This window comes from Prionailurus viverrinus, chromosome A2 (assembly GCF_022837055.1).
Source record: "Prionailurus viverrinus isolate Anna chromosome A2, UM_Priviv_1.0, whole genome shotgun sequence".
NCBI lineage: Eukaryota > Metazoa > Chordata > Mammalia > Carnivora > Felidae > Prionailurus > Prionailurus viverrinus.
In genome coordinates, this window is record NC_062562.1 from 38224609 (window position 1) to 38249243 (window position 24635).

At 42.4% G+C, this 24635-nt stretch overlaps 2 protein-coding genes across 7 annotated transcripts in view; one reads left to right on the forward strand and one right to left on the reverse strand.

The window, feature by feature from the left end:
- The window catches only part of FOXP1 (forkhead box P1), a 597515-nt gene that overhangs the window by 556502 nt on the left and 16378 nt on the right, over window positions 1-24635 (reverse strand). The gene's annotated exons all lie outside the window — the stretch shown is intronic.
- LOC125153145 (uncharacterized) overlaps window positions 13008-24635 on the forward strand; it is a 28052-nt gene continuing 16424 nt past the window's right edge. The window contains exons 1-2 of the mRNA XM_047836055.1: window positions 13008-13085; window positions 23683-23875. Coding sequence (XP_047692011.1) covers window positions 13008-13085; window positions 23683-23875 — 271 coding nt within the window. The remainder of the gene's footprint in view (window positions 13086-23682; window positions 23876-24635) is intronic.

Consider the following 24635-nt stretch of genomic DNA (forward strand, 5'->3'; position numbering starts at 1 on the left):
TGATTGTAATCTTACCTTGCTCTAAAGAGCTTACGAGGTAAGGAAAAGACTGTCACTTCTATATCCACAGATACCGAAAGATGTTAGGACTCTGAAGCAAGAGGCTAAATTTGCTCCTTGGAAGGATGAGGAAAAATAGTTACAAGCCGCTGAGCTTATAACCAGTTTGTTAAAAGAAAGCAAAATAGTTCTTTTATCCACACATATATGTATGCACATTCAAACGTACACACACACACACACACACACACACACACACACACACACACACACTAAAATGAGCAAGCTGTCATGGAAATACCACCGGCTTGAGGGTCAGGCTTGAGGATTTGGTTTTCACCAAATCGCTGCCACTTACTTTCTGCCTGGGTGACCTTGGGCAAGTCACTATTACTCTGGGCCTGATTTTCTTTTCTTAGAAAATACTGATTCACAACAAAGGCAGTGCTAGAACTCCCCAAATCTGAGCAAAATAATGATCTTCCCAAAAGCTCATTATTGCAGATTTATCATTACAAACTGCGAATCCTTTTGAAAATCAGTGAATCAGGGTAACACACGATTTCAAAATTACTGTCATTTTACTTTGCAAATTACTGTTAGGGTAAATATTGCTGGGGTTTTTGTTTGTTTTAAGAAATACACATGTTGAAGGACTGAACTGCTTTATGCAAATATTTATCTTCCAGAACATTGTATGTTCCTCAGCGTTTGTTTAAAACCCAAAAAGTTTCCAGGGATGGCAAATTTCTATTTAATATTCAATTTCTTAATAAATAATTATAATACAAAATTAACTTACAGAGCCCATCATTTTGGAAATACGTAGGAACCAAGAGTTAAAAGTCTAAAACACCTACAAGCCACACCTGATATGGTCCATTCTAAGGTTCTGGAAAACAGTACGTTCCTAGAAAACATATTTTTAAGCTACTGCCACAACCATGTTCACTGCTGTGTATTTAAAAGTAATCATTCTCTCCTTGTTGGTTTCCACTGTCTTATTCCCCCTAAGCTCTTCTACCAATGAACCATGGCATGTTTTTCCCCAAATGGCTTTAAATGGTGTGTATGTTCTGGCAAAAGTCCAAATTTCCAGCCAACATCAGCATTTTCCAGTTAACCTTAATCAACTCTATTGTCTTTCAGAAGTGGGGACAATGCGATTGACCCTTGGTGGGGGGAATATGTGTAAGGGTTTTCCCCAGGAGCAGTTATGGATTTGTGCAAATCCACACAGCACCTTGCATGACACCCTCCCCCAATCCAACATCCAAGGGCAGACATCCACAAGCCAGCTGGTTCGGGTAACAGTCAGCGGCCAAGAAAGAGCGCGGAGGTAACTGGTCCATGAGACTCAGGAATTCCCACTTTGGCCTCATTAGCAAGAGGGCTGGGCAGCCAAGAAAAAAGTTAACATTAGCCAAATACACCTGGTGAATCTTGTAAAGACTAAAGATGTGCTCATTAACTGAGCTTAAAAATGTGTGACCTACCAACCCAAAGAGCTATTCTCAGGTCCTTAATGGTACTAATTTTGTGATCAAGTTACAAATTCCACGCGGTTCTTCATAAGGTCCCTTTAAGGAGACTTTTGATGTTGGACAGTTGGACCTTTGACCCGTCAGTCACACACGGACACACACTTCACTCTGACGATGCAGGGGGCCCTCAAGGGTGAAACAGTCCAGCCAGCAGAATCAAAGTTACCTGGCCGCCCACATATCGCTGAAGAGACACCCCGAGGCAGCGAGGCACATCCCCGATGCCTTCCCATATCATCAATGGTCACTAGCACCACGGCCGCTGCCGGCTCACCCAGAGGACAGAAGCTCCTCCGCCCAACTCTAAGGGGCTCGTGGAGAGCATCATCGCGGAGCTGCGGACTGTCTGCAGCCCTCTCTTGACCTGGGCAAGGATTCAGGGATGGGCATTCATCCTGCGAGGGCCACCCCGGCACTAATGGAGCCCCGTGCTGTAAAGAAAATTTCAGTATCCATTTTCATTATGAGCTCAGAAAAGGAAGGAAATGAGGGAGGGAGGGAAAGAAGGGAGAGATGAACAGGCAGAGGGGTGGAAGAGAAACACAGACGGGGGGTGGAGGGAGGAAGGAAACTGCTTGCTGTAAAGACAAAACAAGTTGCAAAGTCTAGAAATAAACACTCAGGGCTGAATCCCAACATGCCTCTTCTTTTCTGTCAGTGTTAGGAAATAAAACTCTAATCAGAGGCAAAAGGGTTTGAGGGTAATTTAATATATCTGGGTTTTACATAAACTAACAATTACAGGCTTCTAAGCCAGTTCAGATGAGGCCACCCCCCTCGCCCAGGCAGTTTATGATCTTACCCTTTCCCCCTGTGTTGTGACACCTTGAGGACTCCCAATCCGTCTACCGTCGTGACACTGGGAGAACTCCCAACCCATAACCTAACGAAACAGCTGCCAACAACCAGCTCAGAGAACACGTTCTCTGTGTCAGGACAGGAGCGCCTGGCAGGTAGACAAACATTTCAGGCTTTATCCAGGTGTGTGGCTGGGGTGGGGCGAGGGTGAGGCCCAGATGTGCAACATGGGCCACAGTGTTCGTGTACAGCCAAGTCAGCATCCTTTTACGTGGCTCTGAATGCCTCCAAGAAAGTCCAGCTCTCCAGCCAGGGCCGCCCAGAGCCACGATCAAGAAGCAACACACGTATCTCCTTCCTTCCGCGACATCCAAAGGCAAGTTGCTACTCCTGGGTCATCAGGCAGAGATGAACGTGAACTAGACACACCAGAAGCCCTCAACGAGAGCTTTTTCTGACACAATTACCCAACACCTTCTTCCACCAAATGCCTGGTTGGCTGCTTAGCAGCAGCGACTCATATTAAGCATTCTAGCACATTCTGGCAAGGCCCAGAGAAAGACAGGACAGCTACTGGGCTTTACAACTCTTTGGTGGTCATCACCACCTCTAATATTTACGAAGTACTTTGGAAACACAGGCTGGAGCTCCTGGTATACACCTATGTTAGCAGGAAGAGAAGATCTACGGTTTCCTTCTCAAATCAGCAAAGGCCTCTTCAACCAAACTGACTTATCTAATCCTAGGGGAGGGACCAGGCCAACAGCAGCCCATTTCATAAGAGGCCAAAGGGCAGCTTGGAAAAGCGAACAGGGAGAGATGAGGCAACTCTGCACATCCTCTTCCGTGGGGGCCTCTCAACATCGCGTCATTCTCTGTTTCGAAGAGACGGAAATTCCAGCAGGGAGGGCACACCCATGTGTAAATATGCATGTGAAAATGTTGGTGATTTGCAGATTATTTTTTTAAGTTTATTTATTTTGAGAAAGAGAGAGAGAGAGAGAGAGAAAGGACACGTGCACACGAGTGGGGAAGGGGCAGACAGAGGTGGAGAGAGAGAATCCCAAGCAGGCTCCACGCTGTCATCAATGTGGAGCCTGCCCAATGAGGCTTGACCTCATGAACCATGAGACCGTGACCTGAGCCAAAATCAAGTTAGACGCCCAAATGACTGAGCCACCCAGGCACCCCACAGATTATTTGAAACCACTGATCACCACCATTAGTGTGGATGTTTTCAAAACAAAAACAAAAAAACTTGACCCTATTAAAGGTTAATGTGAGTGCAGGATGAATAAGCCAGGAGTGCAAGATGCCCACCTCTACTTTAAAACTAAAAAATAGGGGCGCCTGGCTGGCTCACGTGGTAAAGCATGTGACTCCTGATCTCAGGGTTGTGAGTTCAAGCCCCACGTTGGGTGTGGAGCCTACTTAAAATAATATTAAGGGGCACCTAGGTGGCTCAGTTGGTTGAGCATCAGACTCTTAATTTCAGCTTGGGTCATGATCCCAGGGTTGTGGGATCAAGCCCCATGTGGGGCTCTGTGTTCAGTGTGGAGCCTGCTTAAGATTCTCTCTCTCCCTTCTCCCCCACTCAAGTGCTCCCTCTCTCTCTCTCTCTCTCTCTCTCTCAAAAAATAAAAATAAAAAATACATATACACACCCCTATAAGTTTTCATTTTGAGACATAAAATCATTTTTTCCCAAACAGTATCATGCAAGAGACTATAATATAATCATATATAATAATAATTCAATCCTTTCTTTCCTCCAATTCTTCTATTTATTCCTCCCTCTCTCTTCCCTACATACCTGAAACTAGACGAGGCCTCTAGGACTCCACAAGAAATGAAACTAAAGTCAAAAAAAAAAGACAAATCAAGTACTACTAATCCTCACTGTAATTTAATGAGTACCTGTTATATAAAAACACTAAGTGTCTTCTTCATATTGTCTTAATCAAAACAAGAACCTAATGAGGTAAATCGACCCATTTTACAGATTTAGAAACTAAGGCAGAGTGTCTCAGTAACTTGCCCAAGGTCACAGCTAGCTAGTCAGAGGCAGGGCCGGATTCAAAGCCAGGCAAAGTAACCACAATGCTATGCTGCCTCAGAGATGTATTAACCAAAGAAGTTAATTTTTGACTTCTGAGTTGCTAAGGGCCCACAAGGTAGTGATACATTTGATTTTCAAGGTTAAGCTTAACTTCATGTGATCTATGCACTGACTATATATGATTCACCTCAACTCTTAGCAACAGCCTAAATGTCTACCACTTACAGCTGTAAGAACCAAGAGAATGATAAATTAAGTATTCTTCTCTCCTACCTGGTGTTTCTTCCTTGGCCACAACTGGTATTTTGTCCCATCTTAACTTCTGTACTAACTAAAAATTGATTTTTAAAATTCTAAAACAAATCCACTTTAATAATCTATATCCAACATATTTTATTTCACAGGTTACATATAACACTGGGAATGGAACCCCTTCTCAGCTCTGACTATAACTTTCAATTCTATGATGGACTGGAACTTGCTGGAAGCCCTGTCAAGAAGCCCCACTACAGAGGGATCCCCGTTAACTTCCCACGACCCTACGCCTGCCCCAAAGAAGTCAAGTGATTAAATCACCCAACGAGCTGGTTAAGGGCACAAACCCTTGAACAAGATTGCCGGGGGTTTGAACCCTGTCCACTCCACTTACTAGCTATTTGACCTCGTGCTAATAAATTACTGGACCTCTCTGTGCCTCAGTTTCCACATCCGTTAAGAATAAGAGAACTCACCTCACTGAGTCATCGTAAAGGAAATGAATTACGTAAGCCAGTATTTATAAAACAATTAGAACAATACAAGACACACACGTTCCTTTCAGGTGACCATTATGGTTTTTATTTATTTATTTAAGTTTATTAATTCATTTTGAAACAGAGAGAGGGCAAGAGAGAGAGAGACAGAGAGCACCAGTAGGGTAGGGGGAGAGAGAGAAGGGGAGAGAATTCCAAGTAGATTCTGGGCTATATACCACAGAGCCTGACGCAAGGCTCCAACTCAGGAATCATGAGACCATAACCTGAATGGAGCTCAAGAGTCGGATGCCTGACTGACTGAGCCACCTAGGCATCTCCATTAAGTATGTTTTTTGATTTTTTTTTTAAGTTTATTTATTTATTCTGAGAGAGAGAGAAAGAACACAAGCAGGGGAGGGGCAGACAGAATGGGAGAGAGAGGACCCCAAGCAGGCTCCACGCCGACAGTGTGGCACGATCTCACCAACTGTGAGATCACGACCCGAGCCAAAATCAAGAGTGGGACCCCTTAACCAGCTAAGCCACCCGGGGAACCCCAAGTATGTTTTTTAAATAATTTCGTAGCCAGTGAATAAAAGGCAAAAAACCATGGAAGCCTGTGCCTAAAAGTGCTCAGGCAACTCAGCTTGTGAAATAAAAGAAAACCATGAAGAGGAAACTAGATTCTGCCTTGTAAACCTGTAAGCATCCCACTTACGGAAACAAACACTGCACTTTTATTAATCCTTTTGGAGTTTTGGTTCAGACTATAATGCTCAGTCCCAGACCACGGCTCATACATTCAGGGGCCAGGGAAAGAGGGACACTTGGGCACACATATTCACTAGCCCTTCACCATTCCATAGCATAGAGCTGATGGACGAGCAACAGGCTTGCTGTGCAACCGGAGCTTGCAAACCTCCTTCACACACAACACACTCTCTTTGTGGCTCCTCAAGAGACGCCACGAGCGGCCGCTGCCCCCGGGTTTCCTCTCAGACTTCAGAGCGCTGTATTTTTCTTAAGAGACAAATGATACAACTAGAGAGACAAAAACTCAAGCTCACTTGAAAAATACTACCAACAAACACGGAGACACCTGTTTTCGCTAATACTTACGCACCTCAGAATGAGATCCCGAGAACAAGGCCTGAAATGGATAGCTGGAGTTTGGCACACATGTTATAGCTCCAATTCTCAAAGGAATAAATATAAATTTTTCCAAAGGAAACAAGTGGTACAGCATAAAACTATCAGGCTCTATCCACAAAAACATTCTATAAAATGTCAAGACATTTATAAGAGTTAAGTGTGCTATAAAACAAAATGACATGAATTATAGGATATTTTTATTTGTTGATTGCGAACACAACATGTAACTATCTTTCCCCCAAAACTCTTCTGGGATTACTCAAATACAAGGCTACGGCATGGAGAATTATTTTCCTCTTTAGTGAGTGGCATTTCCCTGGTCAAAAGAAAAACTTTGAAGGATAACAGACACCATAGTAGGAAATGTGGCAACGGCCTGGACAGACAGATGACAGAGGTTATAGCCACGGTGCTCATGCATGGTGTTCCCAGGTTCCTCAAGGTATAGTTTATGCTCAGTATACACATTTCTGAACACTCTCTCTCTAGTTATTTCTTTAAATAAATAGAACGAATTTTCCATTTCCTTTCGAAAATTAATTAAAATTGGGTGGGTTTTTTTTGGAGGCTTAGGGGGGATACACACAAAAAAAGAGGAGAAATCACTGCTACAAATGTAAAACTGACTATACTCAATGAATGAAAATGCTTCAGAAACAAAATCTGTAAAACCTTTTGATCTCTATCATCCATGACTGGGCTGCTAGTATAATCCAGAAAGAAAGAATTCAGAGAATGGAATATTCAATTAAATGCCCCAAAATTTTCAATATTTTTAATCTTATCAAGTACGTTACTTCCAAACCATCCCATGTTTAAAAGCTCAGCATTTAGTACCTTGATTTTATTCTACCTTTTGGCAGCTATATTCTATCGTACATGTATTCATCCTTTTCTAAATGCCTATCTTTGCAGAATCCATGGAGATACATAAAGACATAAGACAAAGTCCTGCCCTGGAAAGAATCAAGTCTAGCTTGAAAGAGAGCCACATAAAGAACTAATTAATTCCACTACTCTTATTTATCATTCTTCTTTAAGGCAAAACCAATGCAATAAAGCGGGGGAAAAAAAAAATATGTGGGAAAAGGAGATGATAACTGATAGCTACGAATGTCAAATATTCTTTCTTTTTTGAAATACAACAATAAAAAAAATCTGCCCTATGAGACTTCAACAGGGTGATCAAATATAAAATATACAAAAATAAAGAGCTGTCTACATACCAAAAATAATCAGCCAGATATGTGATACATGTCTTTCTTTTCTAAACGCAGACATAACTACAAAGTTTTCATAAGAAACAGAAAGAAATACTTGACTAAAAGGATGATTAAACTACTTCCCTGGATGGACAGAAAAGATATCAATTCTTCTGAGGTAACCTACTTACTATGAATTTCAATCAAAATGCTCAAAAAAACTTTTGTTAACATAAAATTCAAAAGGTGGTTTAGAAAAATTGTAGAACAAAATAAAGCAAATAAAATTTTTAAAGTATAATAAAGACACTGAAATATTCAGTGCTGAACATACTATAAAGCCAAAATTATTAAAACATCATGAAACTGGCAAAGAATGAGGCATAAAAATCCATGAAAATATAAGAATATTCTTAACAATCTATGACAGTTATAATGACAGCGATCACGTGAGTACTTATATATGCCAAGGGTTTTATAGTGTTACCAACTAATTTTTCATCCTTACTGTTTGGTAACTGATTAACATCAACAATAACTTAAAGCAGAATAATTTCCTTGTAGATGTTCCTGTACTTTAATCAGTTTCTTGGCTGTAACTATCTTTTTTATCACATCACCAGTAAGTTTCTAGAAGCATTTTAGGAAAAATGTTGGACTTAATATTTTTATTATTTCCATAAAACTGCCTGTAATATTCTTCAAACTTCTATCTTATGACTATTAAATATGAATTCCTAAAACCTTCAAATGGCAATTATCTCTCCACAATATTAGAAAATATACTCTCTACAGGTGCTACTGTACCTATTAGTTGTAACAAATTCCACCAAACTGAGGATTTGGTTTTTTAAAGTTTATTTATTTGAGAGAGAGAGAGAGAGAGAGAGAGAGAGAGAGAGAGAGAGAGAGAGAAAGAATGTGCACACACATGCAATGGGGAGGGGTAGAGAGAGGGAGAGGGAGAGAATCCCAAGCAGTCTCCACAAAGTCAGCACAGAACCCAATGCAGGGCTCAAACTCATGAACCATGCATGAGATCATGATCTGAGCCAAAGAAGGACACTGAACCAAATGAGTCACCCAGGTACCCAAGGTGAGGATATTCTTAATGTCATTATTTTGTATTGAAATGTATAAATATGTTAGCCCAAATATCTTCTCAGCTCATCTTTTTAGCTCCATTCTGAGTACCTTTCTTTGATAAGTACTTTTCACAAACAAAATTCATTAAATAAATTTGCCTTATGATTCCTTGACTGTTTGGCCAAATATAGATATTGCAAAATTGCAGCCATATCTATTTCATTTCTTTTCTGTATAAAACTTATTATTTGACTTAAATCAAAAGCTCCAGGGGCACCTGGGTGGCTCAGTTGGTTGAGCACTGACTTTAGCTCAGGTTAAGATCTCACAGTTCATGAGTTCAAGCTCCACATCAGGCTCACTGCTATCAAGGCACAGAGCCTGCTTTGGACCCTCTGTCTCCCTCTCTGCCTCTCCCCTGTTCATGCTCTCTCTCAAAAAAAAAAAAAAACATGGCACAAAAACAGACACATAGACCAATGGAATAGAATAGAAACCCCAGAACTAGACCCACAAACATATGGCCAACTCATCTTTGACAAAGCAGGAAAGAACATCCAATGGAAAAAAGACAGCCTCTTTAACAAATGGTGCTGGGAGAACTGGACAGCAACATGCAGAAGGTTGAAACTAGACCACTTTCTCACACCATTCACAAAAATAAACTCAAAATGGATAAAGGACCTAAATGTGAGACAGGAAACCATCAAAACCTTAGAGGAGAAAGCAGGAAAAGACCTCTCTGACCTCAGCCGTAGCAATCTCTTACTCGACACATCCCCAAAGGCAAGGGAATTAAAAGCAAAAGTGAATTACTGGGACCTTATGAAGATAAAAAGCTTCTGCACAGCAAAGGAAACAACCAACAAAACTAAAAGGCAACCAACGGAATGGGAAAAGATATTCGCAAATGACATATCGGACAAAGGGCTAGTATCCAAAATCTATAAAGAGCTCACCAAACTCCACACCCGAAAAACAAATAACCCAGTGAAGAAATGGGCAGAAAACATGAATAGACACTTCTCTAAAGAAGACATCCGGATGGCCAACAGGCACATGAAAAGATGTTCAGCGTCGCTCCTTATCAGGGAAATACAAATCAAAACCACACTCAGGTATCACCTCACGCCAGTCAGAGTGGCCAAAATGAACAAATCAGGAGACTCTAGATGCTGGAGAGGATGTGGAGAAACGGGAACCCTCTTGCACTGTTGGTGGGAATGCAAATTGGTGCAGCCGCTCTGGAAAGCAGTGTGGAGGTTCCTCAGAAAATTAAAAATAGACCTACCCTATGACCCAGCAATAGCACTGCTAGGAATTTATCCAAGGGATACAGGAGTGCTGATGCACTTGTACCCCAATGTTCATAGCAGCACTCTCAACAATAGCCAAATTATGGAAAGAGCCTAAATGTCCATCAACTGATGAATGGATAAAGAAATTGTGGTTTATATACACAATGGAATATTACGTGGCAATGAGAAAAAATGAAATATGGCCTTTTGTAGCAACGTGGATGGAACTGGAGAGTGTGATGCTAAGTGAAATAAGCCATACAGAGAAAGACAGATACCATATGGTTTCACTCTTATGTGGATCCTGAGAAACTTAACAGGAACCCATGGGGGAGGGGAAGGAAAAAAAAAAAAAAGAGGTTAGAATGGGAGAGAGCCAAAGCATAAGAGACTGTTAAAAACTGAGAACAAACTGAGGGTTGATGGGGGGTGGGAGGGAGGAGAGGGTGGGTGATGGGTATTGAGGAGGGCACCTTTTGGGATGAGCACTGGGTGTTGTATGGAAACCAATTTGTCAATAAATTTCATAAAAAAAAAAAAAAAAACAAATACACATTTAAAAGCTCCATCTCCTAGGGCGCCTGCGTGGCTTAGTCAGTGAAGTATCCAACTCCTGATTTCAGCTCAGGTCATGATCTCATGGTTCATGAAATCCAGCCCAGCATCGGGCTCTGAGCTGACAGCACGGAGCCTGCTTGGGATTCCTTCTCCCTGCCTCTTCACTGACCCTCCGTCACTCCCATGCTTGCTCTCTCTCTCTCAAAATAAAAAAAAAAAAAAAAAAAAAAAAAAAAACTTAAAATAATTATAGATTAAAATAATTAAAATTAATTAAAGCCCCATCTACTCCTGGCGAAATACTGTAAAACACAGTTTAAGACTTTCAAAATTAACATTTGTTCACTTTTTGAGCATCATTATTTAATTTGTTCAGTTATCCCCTTGCCTTTGCGGGGATAAAAATTACAATGTTGTTCTATTTGCCATCATTTTTCCCCATAACCGTAATTTGCTAAAAGTCTCCAAAAATATGTCTGTGTACACGTCATTCTTTGGAGTCATGAAAATTTTCAAACAAGATGATTTCAAATAAAAAGCAACCAAAAGTTAGAGCACCCGTTTCCTAAAGTATAATACCGCAACGGAACACTTAAACTGACTGACAAAACAGTTTCAAAGTCTCCAGCAATTCTAAAATCCAACTGACAGCTTAAGTATTTGTTTGTATCCAATATTAGCCTCAACACAAAATTTTTATAATTTGGTTACCTGGGTGTATATATAACATATAAATGTTGGTTGTCTACGGTTTCTCTTTTAATTTTTTTAAAAAAGTTTATTTACTTTTTTTGAGAGAGAGAGACAGAGTACAAGTAGGGGGAGGGGCAGATACAGAGGGAGACACAGAATCCAACGCAGGCTCCAGGCTCCGAGCTGTCAGCACAGAGCCGGACGCAGGGCTCGAACCCACGAACCGTGAGACCATGACCTGAGCCAAAGTGAGACGCTTAACTGACTGAGAGACCCAGGTGCCCCGGTGCCTATGGTTTCTATTCAAGTGACATAAATCTCAATTTGGACACAACTATAAAATATAGGTTCACCACAATCCTCTCCAAGTTTGTATTTGTTCCACACGTACCTTTATCTAACAAAAATAGCTTTTAACCCCAATAAGTTCTCCACCAGAATTTACATTTGTATCACCACTGTAAAAACAAATTTATCTTTAACATTAAACTTTTCAGAGAATTTATAATACCATCCATAACAATATTAGATATTTCACTTCAACAGAATGAAATTCCAAGAGCTTTATTTTGATTCAATGAATTGGAGGAGGAACAAAATTGAAACTTTGGAATTAGCTTCACTGATTTTCTATTGGAAGCATTCAGTGACATTGAAGTGAAACTGATATCGTGTACTGTTTATAGAGGAGTTCTGTTAGCAGTGCAACAATGTTAACAATTATCAATTCACATTTGTATGTGCTAAAGAAAACCTGGACTCCAGCACGAGTGGTATTAATTGGGAAAACCAGTCCTTTGATCTAAATGAAAAGTCATGTTTCACAGAGTAAAATATAAATGCACATTCCGCAGCTATGTATTGGTAAAGCTTTTTGAAGTAAGTACTGATTTTGAAAAAGATGGAATACTTCAGCAAAGGGATCTCCTGATTTTTCTAAGTTCAAGGTTTTTACTACAACTCCCCCCCCCCCAACCTCCTTCCCCGCCACGGATGATGAATGTCAAAAAGATTTTATGGAATTAATGCTCATGGTTAATGTTCTTCAAAATAGAAAAAAAGTAATGCAATATTTCATTCACGAGGTTCTCGCTGTTTAAAGCTCATTGCTGCTGACAATGTTTATTACAAAATATTTTTTAAAGACCGTACCAAATATCAGAAATATAGATTTGTATCATTTAATAAATCAAAAAGAAAAAACACCAAACAACATAAAACCTACCACAGCAAGGACAACTACACTTCCTTACACTGTGCAGCATGACTGAGCAGAATCTGTTTTTCCCATATGTTTCATGTAAACTAACCTGCAATCTCCCGTGTTCGCCCTGACCTCCACCAACCAGATGGCAGTTACGGACTCCTAGCCACTCACCCCAGAGCACGTACCTTGAAACAGGGCTACTACTGACAGTGTGCATGCCAAGGGGGAGGAGAAAACAAAGCGATTGCTGTTTGGCATCTCCACACTCCACATCTCACACATTACAAGGCAAGACCTTGCAGAGGCAGAAAGAGCATATCATGTAAAGGTCTACTTGGACGACCGACTTCGGCTCAGGTCACGATCTCACAATTTGTGAGCTTGAGCCCCACGCTGGGCTCTGTGCTGACAGCTCGGAGCTGGAGCCTGCTTCGGATTCTGTGTCTCCCTCTCTTCCTCGTGCTCTGTTTCTGTCTCTCAAAAATAAATAAACATTAAAAAAAATTTTTTAATAAAGTAAAGGCCTACTTAAAATAATACTTTGTTATTAAATGAAAAATTTAAGAGACAAATGTTAAACCAGGCAGGATCCTTGAACAGGGGTAAAAAACCTGGAATATCCCAAAGACAAATGGCCACCACTTTACTCCCCACAGCATCTCCATTACATGGCTGCATGATCACCATCTTCAAAGGAGAAAACGATGGCTCACAGCCCTACAGTGACTTGTCCAAGCCCATGAACCTTACGTTGGTGAGACCTAATGCCTACTACCAGAGTCCAAGCTATGCGGCCCAATACATAACTAGTATATAACTTTGCTTCTGTGTGAAACAATAGACGGCATAGGAACAAGCCTTAATGTACATTAAGATCGAACGCGCGCTAAAGCATTTTAAATCAATAATGTGTAAGTACTGTTCAGTAAATAATTCTAGAATCACAAGGTACTGACATTTTTACCCATCAGGCCAAATCCTTGCCTCACCCCATACACTGAAACAAAATTAACATGCATTGAGACTTCTTTTTTTTTTTTTTTTTTTTTTTTTTAAGAAAAGAAAAAGGAGGGGCGCCTGGGTGGCGCAGTCGGTTAAGCGTCCGACTTCAGCCAGGTCACGATCTCGCGGTCCGTGAGTGCGAGCCCCGCGTCGGGCTCTGGGCTGATGGCTCGGAGCCTGGAGCCTGTTTCCGATTCTGTGTCTCCCTCTCTCTCTGCCCCTCCCCCGTTCATGCTCTGTCTCTCTCTGTCCCAAAAATAAATAAACGTTGAAAAAAAAAATTAAAAAAAAAAAAAAAGAAAAGAAAAAGGAAGAAGTGAAGGAAGGAGAAAATGCAGGAGTTATACAGCAACTGAGGGAAAAAAATGTTCTGAGTAGAAAAATCTAAGTCTCAGACATACAACATTTAAAGGAAAAGAAAAATTCAGGGAAGTATGTAAATCCATAACATAAAAAGATCCCTTATAAGTCAGTATTTTAACACCACAACCTATTTTTTAACTGTCTGCAGTACAAAAAAGGTAAATCACAAAAGTGCCACAAAAAGCCAAAAACCAGAGGGTGTAGAAAATAATGTTAATTAGTTAAGAAAGAAGAGCATGTTACCAGAATTCTAGACCGTCTTTCACCTAGAAAACTGTCAATAATAAAAGGGGAAGTGGGTTAGTTGATTCAGTGTTGGCCCCTGGTGCAATGAAGTGGAACTTGGCACAGCCTCTTATGGAAAAAGAAACTGGTGACCCAGCCAAGAGAACACCAAGAGATCGACAATTTCTGATCCAATAAATCCACTTACAGAATTTATCCTAAGGAAATAAGAGATGCAAATCAATTTATACACTAGGATGTTCACTGCGCCATTATTTATAGTACCAAAAGGGTGGAAACAACATAAATATCCAACAAAAAGAGAATGGTTAAGGAAATTATGGTATACTATGAATAGAATAGATTGTAGTGACCTTTAAAATTCATTCTTACAGAGAATATTTAATGATACAAACCAGCAGGAAATGAAACTGTTATTTAATCTCACCTGCATGTGTTTGTTAATATGAATGGGAAAAAATGAAATTGAAACACACTAAAAACATCAATGTAACTCTTTTCTACAGGTGGGAGATACACTATGCAGTTTTAGAAAATCACTATGATTTTATCACTAATGATCTAGAAAAGCATTCTCAAAGTTGGGCATATCACAAAAGTATCTTTCTGAACAAATAACTGGGCAATTACCAGCTAACTACATAGATGAGAGAGGAAAAATTAAAAATAGTATGAGGTGTTTGGAAAAGAAATAACTAAATGTTAGCTTGCCTCCATATCATCTTCTACATCTCAAATGGTCAGCTTAAAACTTTCCCTGAAAAAAATATCTAATTATTTTAAGAAAGTAAAAAGTCTACCATGTCCCCAAATCATTGCACACTGAGCGCAGTACAGACCTCACTCCCATGGTTCTTAAAGCGATGTTTAGAACATTATGAGCCAGAAGCTATAAAAAATAAAGGCAATCCTTCTGCTTGGCTTCCTCCGCTATGAGACGCACCACAGGGAGACAGACAGCTCTGAGGCTGACCAGTCACATTCAACTGTCATCCCACCTGCTCAGAGGAGGGAGAAGGAAAGGAGAACAGAAAGTTCTATGGCCAGCGCTGCCTCTTACTTTCTGCTAAGTTGTTCATTCATACAATAAGAGGTACAGATCACCGAGATGCCTTCAATTTTATATGCGATGTTGGCAACAAATGGCTTTGCCCGTGCTATTCCCTGAACCCGAAATGTCTACTTCCGCCACCCAGTGTCTCCTTGGAAATCTCTGTTTCTTTAAGGCAAAGCAAACTTGGTGTTGCCAAATGAATCCCTAACTCCCATTGCCATATTCCTCCCGAAGGGAACCTTCATTTGACTCAGACATGTACCCTCTGTACCCTTCATACCCTTCTCCTACAGGATGCAGGAGCTTCAGGGAAAGCTACCCCTCTGCCTCCCCCAGAAGCTGGGGCTGAATGGAGATGATGATTGGTTGAGAAACCCAGGCCAAGCCAATCAAGGAATGATACCTATCTGGTCATGGGAATGGGCCGTTCAGGCCAGACAGCAGAGCCCCACCAAGTATGCTGGGGAGCTGGTGACAAGGCAGTTTCTCACTCTTAAGAGATAGCAACTGGACCAGGCAGCCTCCCTCTTCCTCTGGATGGTGTGGCAGTCGGAACCATGGCTGCCATTTTGCCTCCAAGGCAATGACAGGGTATAAATGAGAACTCATTCACTACATTCAGCTATCCGACAAAGGCCACCCCACTGCTGAAGTTCCAGTTAAACAGAGCATGCATTCCCGTACCGTTTACAGATTTCTATAATGGGTGAGTAAAACCTTCCTCGTTAGGAGAAATGAACAAGTGCTGTTTTTACCTGGCAAACCTCATGTCTTACTCTTCTATAAACCTAACTTTGATTTTCCCGTTGGGAATCACGCCTTGCCCGTTCTCAGTCCCATAGTCTAAGTGGGACTGATCCCTCCCCAATCTAACCTCCAGGCAAGGAAATGAAGCAAAGATAACCAATCGGAACACTGGTTCTAACTGGTTAAAAGGCTGTTACATTAACCTACTGGGCCAATGAGTAATTTATGCAAGCCTCCTGCTGGAACTATAGAGAAACTATAGAAAAACTCCTGTTCTGCTAGAGATGCTTACATGATAGAGTAGAAGGGTATTCTGCCAGTAACTGTCTTCTCACAAAAACAAATGACAGAGAGCTAAGAATGAAGGAGTCAATGAGAGAGCAAGGACAAGAGAAAAAAAGAGGCAGCCAGCCCTCTGACTAACCCTCTTTTTAGCACCTGGATCCACCTGTACCTGAAGCTAACAAGCACAAGATTTTTCCGTTACATGAGCCACTAAATAATCTTCCGTTTCTTAGAGTATGAGATAGGTTTCTGCTCTCATTAAACTTTATCATATAGCCACTCGCACTGTACATTGTGACTATGTGTCCAACTCCCCACCAGACGGTGAGCTCGTGCAATAAAGACTATGTCTTTCATCCTCGTAGCTTCATACCTAAAGAATTGGGTCCGTGCCACCAAGTATAACTAGCAAGTCATTAAGACTCACCAAGGCTCAGTTTCCTACAGTTAAAAGCAAAGACAGATTATACCAAATGTTAGGGAGGTGTGGAGAAATTAGAACCCTCATACACTGCCGGTGGGAATGTAAAATGGTGTGGGGGGTTTGAAAATCGCTTCTGCAGTTCCTCAAAGGGTTAAACAAAGAAGGTACTGTATCATGCAGCAATCCCAAACCTAGGTTTGGGACTCAGGAGAATTGAAAACATACATCAACACAGTAACTTGCATATGAGTGTTCATAGTAAACTTAATCACAAAAGCAAAAAGCGAGGGGCACCTGGCTAGCTCAGCTGGTGAAGCATGTGACTCTTGATCACAGGGTCATAGCTTAAGCCCCACATTGTGGGGAGAGTTTACTTAAAAATAAAAAATTACAAAATAGGGGCACCTGAGTGGCTCAGTCGATTGTGTGTCCAACTTCGGCTCAGGTCATGATCTTGTGGTTCGGGGGTTTGAGCCCCACATCCGGCTCGCTTCTGTCAGCCTATCAGTGCACAGCCTACTTTGGATCCTCTGTCCCCCTCTCTCTTCCCCTTCCCCGCTTGTGCTCCCCCCAAAACAAATCAATACTTTTTTAAAAAATACAACACAATTAAATTAAATTAAAGTAAAGTAAAGTAAAGTAAAGTAAAATAAAATAAATATTTAAAACCAAGAAAGTCAAAAGAGGGTTCACTGGTGGATGAATAACAAAATGTCATACATCTATACAATGGAATACTACTTGGTCATAAAGACGTACTACACACAGATTCGTGCGACAACATGGGTAAATGTGAAGAAACATTATGCTGAAAGATGCCATACACAAAAGGCCACATGCTGTGTAACTCTATACAGAATGTCCAAAATAGACAAATCTATAGAAAAAAATATATATTAGTTGCTAGGGCTGAGGTAGGTTAGGACGAAATGGGCAAGGGGGTTAATGTTAAAGAGTTATGTCATTTCTTTTCTGGGTGGTGAAAATGTTCTAAAATTGATTGTGAGCTCATGGTTCTGCAACTATGTGAATATACTGAAATTCGCAATTTGGTATACTATAAATTGGCGAATTTATGTACCTGAACTATATTTCAATAAAGCTGTTACAAAAAAAAAAAAAAGCCAGATGAACCAGATGGTAGCTGAGGACCCTTGCCACCAGGACCTGCTTGGATTCTCTCCAGCGTTTCATATAAAATAGGAAAGATCTGGGGCGCCTGGGTGGCGCAGTCGGTTAAGCGTCCGACTTCAGCCAGGTCACGATCTCCCGGTCCGGGAGTTCGAGCCCCGCGTCGGGCTCTGGGCTGATGGCTCAGAGCCTGGAGCCAGTTTCCGATTCTGTGTCTCCCTCTCTCTCTGACCCTCCCCCGTTCATGCTCTGTCTCTCTCTGTCCCAAAAATAAATAAACGTTGAAAAAAAAAATTTTTTTAAATAAATAAATAAAATAAAATAAGAAAGATCTAGCTATGTGACTCTGGGCAGTGTCTTGATCTCCACAGCTCAGTTTTCTCATCTATAAAATGGAGATGAAACGAACTTCTTCACAAGGTTGTTGTAAGGATAGAACGGATTATGCATATAAAGCATTAACATTAGTGCTCAGAGCTCTAGTGACTGTTGAGCTGGCATGTGCTAACTGTCCCCTTACGTGTGGTTCCAGACACATTCACGGCACATCAAATTCTATTCCATGCAACTCATCATCTTCCAGCACCAGTGTATGCCTTGGGACGTACTTCCACCACCATCCTGCTAACTTAGGCAATCACAAAGATGTATTTCACTTCAGTTTCATTTTTTCTTTCTCCTGGGGGTATGGAGAAAGAAACAATGAAAATACAAATACGTTATGGCAAGTAGCAAGTAAATGTTTTTCATCTTCCACTGGCAAAGCCAAGGCCTGATACCCAACTGCTACAAATTACTTCCATGTGTCTCCTAGACAAAGAGGAAAAAGGGCCAAATGTTCAGGCCTGATGATGGAAGTTTGGGTTTAACACCAAGACTCTCCCACCAAGTCTCAGTTTTGGGTGTCTGCCCCCAAGCTGTCAAGAAAAATGGAAGGACGTGAAGGAGGTCTACATGAGTCCTCTTGGTGGATGTTTCTGCCTGGATAGGGAAGGGGTAATAATAATCATTATGAGCGTCATCAGGACAACCATAGTAGCTTCTATGATTTATTGAGGGCTCCCCATGTTCTAGACTCTCTATCTTGTTTTAAGTGAATTACACGCATTAATTTACCTAATCCTCCCTTCAGCTTTATGTGACAGGTACTATCATACCATTTGGTGGGTAAGAAAACTGAACCACACAAATGTTTAAGAACTTGTGCAAGGTCACAGGACTCCTTTTTTTTTTTTAAATGTTTATTTTTGACAGAGAGAGAGAGAGCGTAAGCAAAGGAGGGGCAAAGACAGGGAGACACACGGAATCCGAAGCAGGCCCCAGGCTCCGAGCTGTCAGCACAGAACCCAACGAGGGGCTCGAACCCACAAATGGGGAGATCATAACCTGAGCCGAAGTCAGACACTCAACCGCGTCACCCAGGCACCCCAAGGTCACGTGGCTCTTAACTGACAAGCTAGGGATTCTAACCAAAGTGTCTGAATCAGTATCTACTGCACTATGTGTTCAATTCTTGACTGGGCACAATGGATTCGCTGACCCCAGGCATTAGAATAATTGGGGCTAACAATGTCTACCTTTTATTGAAGGTTCAGATATGCCACACATTGGGCATTACGGGAGTTTCCTCAAAACCACCCTAACAGGTTTGTATTACCATCACCAGACCATTTTACACAAGAGCAAACTGAGGCCAAGAAATCCACACACAAGGGAACTCAAAACTAAGAGACCACACTAAGATTTGATCTGGCTCTTTCTGGTTCAGAGACCATGCCTGTCAGTAAGGGAAGAATTTGGTTTCTTTAATGCTGGAGCTGGGTCTACAGTTTTCCTCAAACTGTTACAAGAATGACTAACGGGCCCCAGAGACGTGATCTGGACCTTCTGGACACAATCCTTTGTCTTTTCTTTCTCCTCCTTTTATTTTGAATTGCCTCCCACCCAAGTCATTGTCCTGCTCCCCATCCCATCACTCCAATGGAGAGGCAATGGCAAAAGAAGAATTGTGCCTCCAGCAAGTGGCTTTTTCTGGAAAATAGAGGATGCGAGCGGAGTGAGGTTGGGAAAATTAGTGAAGGAGACAGGCTTGGGGATCCTTGATCTCAGGCCTGTGAGTTTGAGCCTCACATTGGGCGTGGAGCCTACTTAATAAAAAAAAAAAAAAATGTAGGAGCCAGGCTGGCCACACAAGATAAGGTGTGAACAAAGCAGGGAGGAGCGTGTGTGTGCATGTGTGTGTGTGTGTGTGTGTGTGTGTGTGTGTCTGTCTGTCTGTCTGTGTGTCTGTGTCCATCCAGAGAATGGATGAAAGAATCAACTTAAACAAGAGAAAACAAATTGTCAGCCAAGTGAGGACTACGGGAGACTATAAAGGCTCTGGTTGTACCATGGGGTTAAACAAATTATTTGAGATGCTCCCTTACCAAAACCAAGAAACAGAAGGGCACCTTGCACGTAACGACATGGCCTGCTTCCAGGCACAACAAAGAAGTGCTTATGCCATGGCTCCTCCAGGATGGGGGGCCATGCTGGGAAATTTTTATCCAATTTCATGCATGTCTGAGGGCTCAGTACCTGCAAAAACAAGGATCCAGCCAAAGACAAAAAGAGAAACCTTCCCTACTACACAGGCAAGACAACCATGGTCTGTCCCTAAATCCTCTAGGACAAAGAACTAAATTAAGCCTTAAAGACACTACTTTCTTTAGGTATAACCAACGGGCTATCGAACATTGGGAAAACTTAGTATTCTAGCCACAGGTCTTTAATTTTCACCTTTTTCTACAGTCCAAATATGGGGCAATATGTAACGTAGTCTCAAACCCAGGGTAGACTCTTTAACTCCAGAGACGTGGTGCTAATTCACACACCAAAGGTACCTTCGCTGCACGCCAAAGGTGTAGCCTCCAAGGTAACGTGAAATGCCAATGGACAGAAGCACAACTGCAAGCCTGTGCACTTGGACAAGCGAAGCTGTGCTTTAACACTGTCTTTAAGAATGAGGGCTCTCCTCTGTCTCCTCCTTGCTAGGGGCTGGGGCCAAACTGCTGTATGACTTCACTCTCCGTAATCCACAGGGCACGTGGAATACCCACAGCATGCCAGATTATCAGTAAGGCGATAACACTTGTATATTATACCTGCTTGGCACAATTTGAATGAGGCTCCCTCGGGCTGCCTAAGGTTTCGTTTCCTGTTATCTGCACCTGCACCAATTTCAGAAGCAAATAAAAACACCCCACAAAACCATATTTTAGGAGCTTATTCAAAAGTCAAGAGACAAAACCAGTGCAATCAACACAAACCCCAAAACACAACAACAAGGTAATTAACCTGAGGTTCCAATTCCCTCCACGTCTGTGAGGTACACTTCCTTCTGGGTTTTAGCGATCTTTGCCAAGTTCACACCTTTTATCCATCTTAGCCCTTTGATGTGACTTTTAAACAATACACATAGAATAATCATAATCTTAAGAGCTAACAGGTATAAATATGCTTCCTATACTGGCCAGAGACCATGCATCACATTCTGTGTGGATTATGTTACCTAATCCACAGAACAAATGAAGTTCTATCATTATGTCCTTCTATTCGCTCACACACACACACACACACACACCCTTATGAAGATAAATTAGAAAGGTTAATAGGCTTTAAGTCACTCAAGTTTTTAAAAAGGCTTTTGAAACTCAAGTTTGCAGAATTCCAGAATCCCTGACTTTAATCAAGACACAATGTGTCTGACACCCACGACTGCACTGTATGAGAATTTGGGACACCCTGAACTGGTGTCCCTTGCCTAGATGGCGTCCTTGGCATTAATGAAACTCTTTATCACTAGAGTTGACTGGCTTCTACAGAGTTTTAATTTGTAAGTAGAAATTTGTATTTTAATAAGTGGGTAAACAGTCCTTTCGGGAAGTTAGTTCTGTGCCATTTTGGGAGAATGAACATTGAAAAGAGGGAAGGAAAGAAATCAAATCATCCACCAAGGGGTCAGGGGCTGTGGACACCATTGTCTCTGTCACTCTGTCCCAGATAGAGAGCATCAGGGGTAAAAAAAAAAAAAAAAAAAAAAAAAAAAAGATGAGAAATGACAGCTTTATGAACCTCAGACTGCCACTCAACATTACTTAAAAGGCAGCTTTCCCTGGAGACACCAAGAATATAGCAGGCATCAAAGCAATTCCATATCAGTACCTTTTTAAAAAGAAATTATTACAATATTTTACTTTGGTTCCTCCCAATTCATTGCATACAATTCACTGTGTAGAAGACAGTCTTCATCAAATACACATATTTGGTGGGGGAGGGGAACGCTAAACAGACAATAGGAAATTCAAATCAAGAATTGCTCAAGACGACACCTGCCTTCTGGCCTAATGGAAAAATCAATCTGTCAGGTCTTAATTAAGTACTCAGGCTAGAAAGAAAAGGCGGCTGCTTATACTTGGTATACTACCTAGTACAGTGCTGGTAGTCAAAATGTAACCGAAAGCCGTATTTGTTACAGAAATGGTAACTAAGCGTACAGATGAGTCATTTGCTTCTGGGCGGCCATATATTTAGTAAACAAAAGGTGGAACTAGATGAATGTCATCGGCTGGTTGACAAAGATCCCTGTGAACAATGACATTCAGATGTCTGAACGTTGTTGAGTTGGAACACCTAACTGAGAAGGTCCAAAATGAAGCTGGGGGGAAAGAGGGGCATCAGGAAGTAATGGCTCCTGACCTGGGAGTAATGCTGGGTCAATAAATGAAGAAATGAGTGAAGAGGTCAAAAAATGGGGAACTTCCCATGTGTTCCTTCCATGATGGCCACTGAGGGAACTAAATTCTCTACCCGTTATATATCATCACCGACAAATATGCAGGTACATGAATACCCATGGCCTCTCAATAGCCAGAATGGAGGCTGTTATAAACTCTGAGCAATTCATTCCACATACACTCAGCCCAGATGGAGCTACCTGGATGGCGAATGGCACACCTAACACGGGTCCTCATCACCAAGGGCCATTCCCGCTTTCAGGCATGCGGTCCCTCTTCTCAACCTAAGTGCACAGCCCATTCATTCTCCAACTGCCCTGCCAGGGTGGGGAGACAGAGACAGCGAAAACCGTGCATGGATCACAAGTTAATTAACTGGCTTGCAAACGGTGAGCCATCCTGAGCAGCATTCTCGTTCCCCTAGGAACTAAACACCAGACGCCAGGCCAGGGAAAAATAATACAGACAGACTCCGTAAACACATTCAAATCCCAAACCTGACTAGAGAAAACCCTGGTGCGGCCTAACGTTTGACCCAACTGCAGTATCATTTCCTGTCCCCGTAGTGGACGATTAAGGTAGTTGTGAAAAAAGGCAATTCAATGGGCAATCTGGCAAAGAGCTGGAGAGGAACGCTCTGGTGTTCACAGCCTGACACTGAGGGAGCACAGCCCGACAGGGGATCACACGCTGGAACTGAGTTTCAGTAGCACAGCTGGGGGAGCGGGAGGGGGCCAGTTAGTGCTCTTCTCTGCAGAAAAAGCACCAAGTCCTCCACGATGCTTGATGGCGGTGGTGGGAGACACCGGTGCCAACCTGCTCCCAGCAATCTCAAGCTTCCGGAGTCGGGAAGAGCGCCCCCTCCAGTCTGGCCTCAGGGGTGCTCCTGAGAGACTCATCAGACCCCTCCCCAGAAAACATGCCCACACCTCTCTGGGCCCCCAGAGATGGCCTGTCAGCCAAAAAGACCACCAGCAGACATTCGGAGTGCCCCCAAAACTGTGGCACACCCTCACGTCAGGAAGAGTTACCGTGCAGGACAAAGCGGGAAGGAGGGAAGAGGCCAAGGGGAGAAACACACGGGGGAAGGCAGACGGAGCAGGACAGCAGGGGAGAGGTGATGGAGGGCTCCCAACTTCGCCATCACACATTCTGAAGAGAAAGCAGGGCTCGCCCTTCCAAGACCTTGTCCCCAAAACACAGAAATCCAGCAACAGGCCTTGTTCTTGTTAATAATAAAGTCACCAAAAGCCAAGTGTTTGTGACAAGCCAGAAGCTCTGTTAAGCGCTTTGCAGACACGTGCTCCTTCGTGCCTCCCATCAGTCTGAACAGCGGGCAGCATCGCCGCCACGAAGACTCCAAAAGTCAAAGACTCCAAAGTCAAAGACTCAAAGACTCCACCGCTCGCTCGGCACGTGGGAGCTACAGAAGGGCAGAGAATCAGTGCGTGTCTGTGGAGAGGACAAAAACTGCCTGGCCCAAGGATCATCCAGTTATGTTACAATTCGAAAACAGGGTACTACTACCAAGTCCCGTCACTTTCTTCAGAGTCGACTGGACTTGAACCGTCTTACAGGAGCTCATCCTCATCAATGAGGGTGCCACAAGTGCCCAGCGCAGAGGCAGAACATCCCCTTATTGTTGCATTTGGTGCAGCTTGGGCCAACCACACCTCCACGGCATGGGCCTGGTTAGCCGGCCATTCCTGTAAGCAGGAAACCAACCAGTGCCCCTCAAGATAAAACTGCTTCTTTAATAATTACAGTTTGGGATCAAAGGGGGAAGAGTAGAAGCTCTTTTCTGAGTCTGCCTTCAGATTCTAGGCCTAGCAGGCCCCTTGCAGAATGAAGCCAAGGGCAGGTGACAATGAAGGACAAGGAAGGTGACAGGGACAGAAGGAACAGTCAAAGTGGCAAGATCCTGGGGAAAGGGCTGTAGAAGAATAAAAGAACGAGCAAGCAAGAACAGGATTAGCTTCCCGCACAGAATGTTGCAAACTGCCCGCAGAAAACACTTACTCCAGAAGATGGCCATTCTTTGACACTCAGTGGATCTCACAGCCCAGGGAGAGGAACGTGCTTTAAAACCTGAGCCCCCTGAAACTACTATCACGCTATAAGTTAACTTACTGGAATGTGAATAAAAACTTGCGACAAAAACAAAAACAAAAACCTGAGCCCCATCTGGATTCAGTAATGCAGAGGAAGTCAAGATCGCGGAGCACGAGTGGCATAGGAGGGCCTCAGCCAGCCATGCCTGTCCCAGCCGGGTCTTCC